Below are 7,990 nucleotides of genomic sequence, written 5' to 3' on the forward strand. Positions count from 1 at the left end.
GTTAGATTCCCATGCCCCACTCGCACTTGTCACTGGCCACTCAGGGCTATGATAGGCAGATAGTGGAACAGAGGGCACCCAGGCAAAGAAGGACCTGCATAAGTTCCATAATGTCCGTTTCACCATCGGGGAGGCGGCATTGCCATAGTTGGACCCTGCAGCGATGAGTTGGGAGCCCTGGGGTGTGAGGTCTATCACTCCCCCAACTCATGATGGCCTGGGATTGATGGGATTGGAAGTAGGTCCTTGTAGTGGACACTGGAACGTGGAGCAGTGCAGGATATCAATTCCTGGAATGAATTCCCCAGCAGGAAACATGAACCCAGGGGTGGCCAAAGAAACGAAGGGGCCACCCACAGAATAGTGGTCAGCATGCAACTCATTCTGAATGTCCAAGACCTCCCGGGCCTGTGATTTGTCCCTTCCCCTCTGCGTCTCCTGGAATGATAGTGACCTGGGTGCCTGTATCCAAAAGAGCCATAAAGTTTGTTCACTGCCCCCACACATCCTCAGACTGGGGCATATGGCCATTGTCAACTTAGTCAAGTCTGGGTAAAAGGGTTCTTCCTGGGGCCAACTCCTGTCGGGGCTGCAGGGAGAGGTGGGAGCTCTGCAGTCAGATCATGTTCTCCAGGGAGAGTCCACCTCGCTCAGGGCACAAGATCACGCCTTGGCAGTGGCGTGGGACGGTCTGACCTCCTCTAACCCCCCAACCTCAGCTCCTTCTGCTCTCCCTCGTGCACCTGCTGCCTCCAGACTAGCCTCCTTTTTGTCCCAACCCCCACCTGGACTCTCTGCCTCTGACGTCCCCTCCATGTGGAAGGCTTTCCCCCATAATTCTGCTTGGCTCACTCCTTTGGCATCTTTTGCTGCAGCACTACATTGACTAATATACCATATATTCAGTTACCTCATTATGTTACAATGTTAGCTGATAAAGAATATGACAGTAGAGGCTTTGCTCTATCCTGTCCCCTGCTTTAGCCACTCGATAACTCCATCGAGCTCTATCCCAGTAAATCCGGCTCTGCCATGGTGGGTCTTCAGTGCAGGCTTTTTGGATAACTCATCATCTGACAGGTGCATGGATTAATATTCTCAAAATTACCTTCTAGTCTTCTTTGAGGTTAACATTTACCCTTTTATTATATATCACTGATGATCTTTTTTATGACCTTTTTAAAAGATATGGAGCATGGCTTCATCCCCGAATTAAATGACAAAGCATCTTATATTAACTAACAAAGTGTGATGCTGTGCTTGGAGCCTGTCTCTTTGAAGCAGACTTCTCCCTTGCGCAGGAGGGGGAGGAGTCAAACGTTAGTTTCAGTTTCCTAGCAAATGAAACCTCTCCCATTGGCTGCTTGCATCCTCGTGGGCAGCGCTTGCCGCTGGTGCTGCTTTAGGTATCACAGGAGTCAGACTCCACAGCACATCTCCAAGCTCCCGCATCTTCTGCGACTTGGGTAAGGCAAGAGGGGTAATGAGGAGCACCCCTTTTTCTGGCTTGAACCTCAGGGGGATGGTGGGCTCAGGGATGGAGTGGTCAGTAATTTATTCAGGTAGGGAGGGAAGAGAAATGGGAGGAAATAACAGAGCAGGGGCCCCAGGTAGAGAGGAAGGGGGTGAAAAGGGGTAAAGAGGGCTGATTTACAAGCTACAGTCCCCCACTGTAGATTATAAATCCCCAGGTTTACTTGCGTGGCTACGGGGCAGAGGAGAGAGCAGGGCGAGAGCCACTCAGGCGTGGCGGTTTGCTTTATAGGCTATTAATTTGCTAATGGCAGGGGAGGGGTCTGAGCTGCCTGATGTTTGGATTGATTACCCCACCCATCAATACCCTAGTATAAACTCCCTAGGGAACATCCCAGGAAGGAGTCTCTGTTCTGGAGAGCAGAATCCTGGGGGTGGGGTTCCCCCAGCAGCCTCTTGGGAGATACTGATGTCCAAGTGCACTCTCTGCCAGGTTCCAGATCCGTCTATCAATTCCCTGTCTTACGAGCCTGCTTCAGGAGGGAGGCCAGTGTAGGTTCATTGTAGCCACTTTAGTTTCCAAAAACAATGGTCCAGCTGTGATTAGAGAAAATGGGTCTTGCTTGGGAAGGGGCTCCAACCCCACGTGCTGCTGGACCCTGGGACTCTGGGAACAATCGGGCTCGTCCCTGCCCTGGGTTCCCTCAAGCCTCAAGGGGAGACGGGGAGGGAGGAGCGAAGTGTTAGGACGAACCAAGGCCGGGCTGCTACAAGCCTGAGCTTTAAGGGGCTGGGCTTGGGCCTGGTCACCTTGCCACCCAAAGCCTCGTGACCTTGGAGCACTCACCTGCCCTCTCTGAACCCGGGTTTACTCATCTTTAAAGTGGGGTAGTGACCCCATCTTTCTGTACTTAGCGAGCACCTTGGCCATGATGTACGCCTAAAAACAGAATTGACTCTTATTCCTGATCCTGGTGCCTTTTAAAAAGCTCCGTGGAGATTTAAGGGAGTCCAGAGCCTAAGAAGTCGGTGCTGTGTCCTCAGGAGGAGGGAAGCTCGGCATCTGGGAAAGTCCAATCCTCCCAAACACAGGCGCTCCTCTGACCCCAAGACGCACCTCCCTTCTTCCTTTGCCCCAGAGCCCTTTGCATGCCCATTGCCCCCCAGCTCAGAGCAGGCTCCCTAGTCCTGGACCCTCCGAGACTTTCGGGGAGGTGGGCAGAAAGCAGTGCTGGGCCCATCCCCACTGACGCGTCACCCCTTCAGCTGTTTCAGGCCCCGTGGAGCGCCATGCGATTAGCCGAGGCGGGACTCCTGGCCGCGCTGCTGGCCTCCCAGATGCTGTCCGGCCTGGTCCTGGCCAGCAAGGAGGACAGCCAGGCTGAGAGTTCATCAACAGGGACAGCAGGTGAGACTTCTGGGGGCTGGAGCTAGGGAGGGGGCGGGGCTCCAGGACGCTGCCCAGGGACCAGGACCAGAAAACAACCCCACCGGTGTGAGGGCACCGGGTGGCTTCGCCGGCAGCCCCTGCACCCCGCTCTGCGCACCTCGCCCTGGGGGTCCTCCTGGCTCCCTCTGACAGAGGTCGACCCCGCTGGGTCCCAGGAGGTCTGGGCTGCTTTGGGTTTCGTCTCTAGGGTCCCAGCAGCTCCCGTCCCTTCTCTGGGCTGGCCTCCTGCGGAGATGGAGGGGTCTGCCACCCTATCTGAGCCTGGTGCCGTGTCTCTGAGGACCTGCCTCCAGGCCCAGGGCCCCTGCTGTGGTGGGCTCCCAGCACTTACACCCGCCTGCCCGCCCCAGCCTCTGGAGCAGGGAACCCGGGTCCACCTGCCTGTCCAGGGGAGCTGGGCCGTGGAGCCCTCATTTGCAAACACTGGACAATCTCATCATCTTTGACATTGTTAAGAGAATTGAATGACGTGATAAATGTCAAGTGCTGGGCAGGGTGCCTAGGACAGGCGGGCACCGGGTGAAATGCAGCTTTTGTTGATGTTTTATGGATTGTTTCCATCACAGATGGGTGATGTGGTTATGCTACTCCCACCTGCACATGGGGTTTCTGCTCTCTCTGTCTCTCTCTCTTTGCCACCCCCCTTTCTTTCTCTGGGTATTTCATTTCCCTGGATTCATCTGCAAAATTCCCCTCGCTTGGGTTTTTGCCTTTTATCCTGTAATCAGCCAACCTTCCTAGTTGTCTTGTTGGAGCTCAGATCCAGAAGGCTGGTTTTTAAGAGAATTCTTCAGTACAGACCCATTTTCCTTACCAGTTCTTTTGAGCCTCCTCTCCAGTTTTATTTATCCATTTCTACTTTTCCTCCCCTCTCACTCCCACTCTCTCAAAGTCAAATATTCTAGTATGGTGACTGTTCACCTGATTGTTATTGGTAGTTTTGTTACCCAGTGCCCAGACAGACCAGATGCCAGTCATCCAGGCACCCCCACCTGCTTGGCAATAAGGTTGGGTAACAAATACGTTCTCACCAGACTCTTCATTCTGGAGTCCCTGGTTCCACATTCAGGGTTCCTTCAAGCCACTATCCCTTTTCGGTACCTAGTGCGTCCTCAAAGCTCTCTCTCCAGGCAGCTGGCTGAGCTCACTCCTGCTGTCTCTGGAAATCCTGCCCCACGGTGGTCCCAAAGATGGCAGCCCTAGCCTGGCTGCACTGCCTGCCTCCCAGTGGACCACTGGACTGGACAGCCAGTCCCATGCACCCCTAAACGTTGTCCAGGGCTGGAAACAGCTCTACCAACAGGGGAACAGGGATGTTTGTTTGGGAGGATCCAGGGGGGCTTCCTGGACGAGGGAGCAACTGTTTAGGCCTTGAAGAAACAGGAACACTCAGCGCTGCTAGGGAGTGCAGAGGAAGCCCACATCTCCACCACGAGGTGAAGTGCTGGCTGAAGAGCCCCTTCTGGACTTCAGGAGAGATTCCTCTACTCCCCCACTAATAACCCCTGACCCTGTGCAGGGGAACTAACCCCCGGGCTCAGGGAACATGCCCACACTGCCCCGTGCCCCTCTGCCCACGCCCACCACCGTGCCCTCATGGCACTGCCAGTGTCCCACCTTCATGGAATGGCTGCCACAGCCGCCGCTGCCCTCCTTCCTCAGCTGTCGGGTGTGTGTTTGATTGCAGCGCAGTAGGCTTAGGAAACAGGAGAGAGAAGGATGGATTAATTCTGACCTTCCCCCAAGTCAGCCTCCAACCAGGCATAACTAATAGGGTGAGTTTTCCGGAAATGATCTTCAAACCCACTGGGGCCGGATACCTCTGCAGTGGGCATGTGAATTCACTCAGCGCGGGTCTCTTTGTCCACTGGTTCAAGACTCCACAACCAGCAGCCCACTCGGGACAGGGCGTCTCCTTCAGGAGCTCCTGCTTCTCTGGGTGAAGCAGGGAAGGTCGTTGCAGCCTGTGACCCCCACCCTGGACCAGCCCCTCGCCGTGGTGGGTGGTGGGCTCACGGGCCGGAGGGGAGGCATTCTGCTCACAGAAGGCTCTTTTCTTCTCCAGCCAAAGCAGCTGCAGCTGTGATCGGAGGAGGTGAGTGGCTGCAGGGAAGGGGCTCTCGTCCCCACCTGTGGCCTGTCCCGGGAGCCTGGGTAGGGGAAGCCCTGGCCTCTGGCGGGTGTGGGCTCCCCAGACCTCAGGAGGCCCAGCGGGGCTGGGAGGGGCGATGGAGAGCAGCAGAGACTCGGGACAGGAGCGAGCAGGGCGCGGGCGGCCTCGGCAGAACATTCGGGAGCCGGGCGCTGGCCGAGGGTGTGACCCCTCTGGGTCCTGCCCTGAGAGCGGGACGATGCCGTGGCTCAGGGTGCCCGCGAGGTCTCCATGGGGTGAGGCGCGGAGGGTGGCCACAGCAGGCTCTTTCCAGAGGCCGCACTCGCCCCCTGCATCCAGGGGCTTCCACAGTGCTCTGTGGCCTCATCGCGGACGCACTGCGAGGAGGGGTCCGGCAGGGCCTCAGGCAGGGCCCGGGTGCAGCCCTTGTTGTGCTTAGGTTTCCTCAGGGATTGGGCTCCCCTGCATCAGGACTTGACTAAGGCGGGGACTTTCCCCAGGAAGCTCCTGCCACAAGCTCCATGGCCCTGGGGCCCTGTTTTCAGGGACTTCCCAGGCTCCCCTCTGCTCTCCCAGCCTGGCCCCACCTCGCCACGTGGCTTCCGGCCATGCCAGGGCTCTCCCAGGCCCAGAGCAGGCCTCCTCCAGCCCCCCTGAGGTTGCCCGAGCTTGAGGGGTGACGGTGCGGGGGGCCCATTCCCCCGAATCCAGCCCAACGTCAGCTCCTCTCCCGCAGCTGTGGCCGTGGGGGCTGCGCCCGTGGTCCTCGGCGCCATGGGCTTCACGGGGGCAGGAATCGCCGCGTCCTCCATAGCTGCCAAGATGATGTCCGCAGCGGCCATCGCCAACGGGGGCGGCGTTGCCGCGGGCGGCGTGGTGGCCACGCTGCAGTCAGTGGGTGAGTGCGGGAGGGCTGGGCGTGGAGGGGGGAGGCCCTCGCCCTGAGGACTGGCCGGGGAGGGCTGTGCCCCCCTCAACACTGCCCCTGGGGGTCAGAGAAGGACAGAGCCCGCTCTGGGGCATCCCGACTCCACTCTGCCGGGACTGCATTTGTAGGTCACTGGGGGCCTCTCCTTCCACCTGGGAGACCCCAGCGCTCGGACCCCCCACGAGAGCTTGTGCCCCTTGCAGCTGCCTGCCCCCCCATCGCAGAGCTCCTGGGGTGTCTGGAAACGCAGGGGAGCTGGGGTGGCGGGAGGAGCCTCTGGCCTTCAGGCCCTCCTGGAGTGACCCTGAGGTCCTGCAGCTCGGCCGGCCTGTCCCTCTTTGCTCACCCCCTGCCTCTCCCCCAGGAGCAGCTGGACTGTCTTTCACATCCAACGTCGTCCTGGGATCCATTGGGGCGGTCCTTGGAGCCTTGAACCTGACTTAGTGGACCTTCCTGCCTCTCCCACTCCAGAGCTGAGGATGGAGCCGGCCCAGCGCAGCCAGCCTGGCCCAGGAAGGGGTCCCCTGCTGCCCACGACCAGCCCCTGATGGCAGTCTGTCAAAATAAGGAATAAAGGCAAACGGCTGCAACCGTTCCCACCGTCCTTCCTTCTTGCTCATGGTGGGGCAGGCCCAGCGCTGACCACTGTGAAAAGAGGGATTCAGGCTCAGCTCCTTGCTTGACCATGTCACCCTGGCAGCACGGGGTTGGGGTGAGCTGCAAGGAGTGACGATTTGGAGACAGGACGCTGTCCCCTGACCTGCTGTTGGCTGCCTGTATAACACTGGGTGGGTCTTCTCACTGCAGTCATGACCTGAGAGGTCCCAGTCAGGGTCCCAGCTCTGGAAGGGGTCCCTTCCCTGCTCGGGCCAGCAGGCAGCCCTACAGGGCAGGCTGCCCCAGAGCACCCATTTTCTGGGCTTGCTGAGGGTCCTGTGCCCTGACCAGCCTCCAGCGCCCACACCCCCGTCATGCTTGGAGGTTTGGCCTCAGGTCCTTGCTTCCTTTCTGCCACTGAGTCGCTGATCCCACCCCGGGGCTCCCGGGCTCTGGCTTGGTTCCCCTGGAGGCCCTCGGGTGTGGCCTGTGTGGTGGTCCTGGCAGCATTCTGAGATGGCTAGTGCCACCCAATGTCTCCTCCTCCTGCCTCAGACTAAGAAGCAGGGGTTTTTCTCCTGGGCACTGCCCTCTAAATAGAGCCTGAAGACCATCTCACTTTCAGCTCAGTGTGCTCACAGCACTGAGTTCTGGGAGCTAAAAGGTGCACAGAAATGAGGTGCAGCTCTCTAGGTGGGCAGTTAAAGGGCTAGTGGGCTGCCTTACCCCTGCAGCTGGGACGGGGGCCTCCGTCCACCCCAGAACTGAGAGCGGCATCTTCAGGGGGGCCTTGCCACAAGAGCACAGCAGAGGGGGAGGGGGCTCCCAGAGCAGCGCCTCCATCCGAGAGACTCAACCACACAGTAACAGGAAACTTCCCTTGCGTACCCAAGAGGCTCCCCTTTACTGCAAGAAAGATCCGTTCTTATGAACACAGCAGGGAACCTTTCAATTGGGCAGAAGGGAACCCAGTCAAGAGGGCTGCCTTTACCTCTGTTCCCTCAAAATGCCACTAAACGACTCTAAGGGTGAAGGGCAGGCCCGAAGCCCCTGAACAAGGAGAGAGGATGACAGGGACTTCACTGGGGGAATCTGAAATGATATGGTAAGAGGAGCCACTTTGCAGTCCCAAGAGAGCTGAGCCGTAAGGGGAGAATGAAACAGGAAGCTTTGCCTGCAGGCCCCAAAGGTCAGTGCCCAGAGCAGCCTGTGCCTCTGGGTGCTGGCGTGAAGGTGAGTGGACAGCAGGGGGGCTGGTGAGACTGTTTAAGAAGCAGGCTGGCACCTCCTCACCAGCCCCACCAGCAGAGGGCTGGAGGGTTCTTTGGAGGGGGGGAACTGTGGACTGGGGTGCTCCAGGCACAGCTGAGAACAGGAGCTCCACGCTGCAGACGAGCGTTTTCATCTTGATGCCGAGAGCTCCAGTCTT

The 7,990-nt window shown here is 58.4% G+C and overlaps 1 protein-coding gene across 1 annotated transcript; it reads left to right on the top strand.

Annotated features, from left to right (window-relative positions):
• Positions 1-1,329: 1,329 nt before the first annotated feature.
• LOC101421329 (interferon alpha-inducible protein 27-like protein 2A) lies at positions 1,330-6,559 on the top strand. Its single transcript, XM_004484372.5, has 5 exons — positions 1,330-1,466; positions 2,740-2,881; positions 4,989-5,018; positions 5,773-5,934; positions 6,329-6,559. The coding sequence occupies exons 2-5, from the start codon at positions 2,764-2,766 to the stop codon at positions 6,406-6,408; spliced, it is 390 nt and encodes a 129-aa protein (XP_004484429.1). The 5' UTR covers positions 1,330-1,466; positions 2,740-2,763; the 3' UTR covers positions 6,409-6,559.
• The last annotated feature ends 1,431 nt before the right edge of the window (positions 6,560-7,990 follow it).

Source organism: Dasypus novemcinctus, chromosome 3 (assembly GCF_030445035.2).
Source record: "Dasypus novemcinctus isolate mDasNov1 chromosome 3, mDasNov1.1.hap2, whole genome shotgun sequence".
NCBI classification, from domain to species: domain Eukaryota; kingdom Metazoa; phylum Chordata; class Mammalia; order Cingulata; family Dasypodidae; genus Dasypus; species Dasypus novemcinctus.

Excerpts from the sequence above, each read along its gene's own strand:
- LOC101421329 (XM_004484372.5), top strand. The coding sequence starts at position 2,764 with ATGCGATTAGCCGAGGCGGGACTCCTGGCCGCGCTGCTGGCCTCCCAG. Across the intron at positions 2,882-4,988 it reads TTCATCAACAGGGACAGCAG|CCAAAGCAGCTGCAGCTGTG; the intron begins GTGAGACTTCTG and ends TTTCTTCTCCAG. Across the intron at positions 5,019-5,772 it reads TGCAGCTGTGATCGGAGGAG|CTGTGGCCGTGGGGGCTGCG; the intron begins GTGAGTGGCTGC and ends CCTCTCCCGCAG.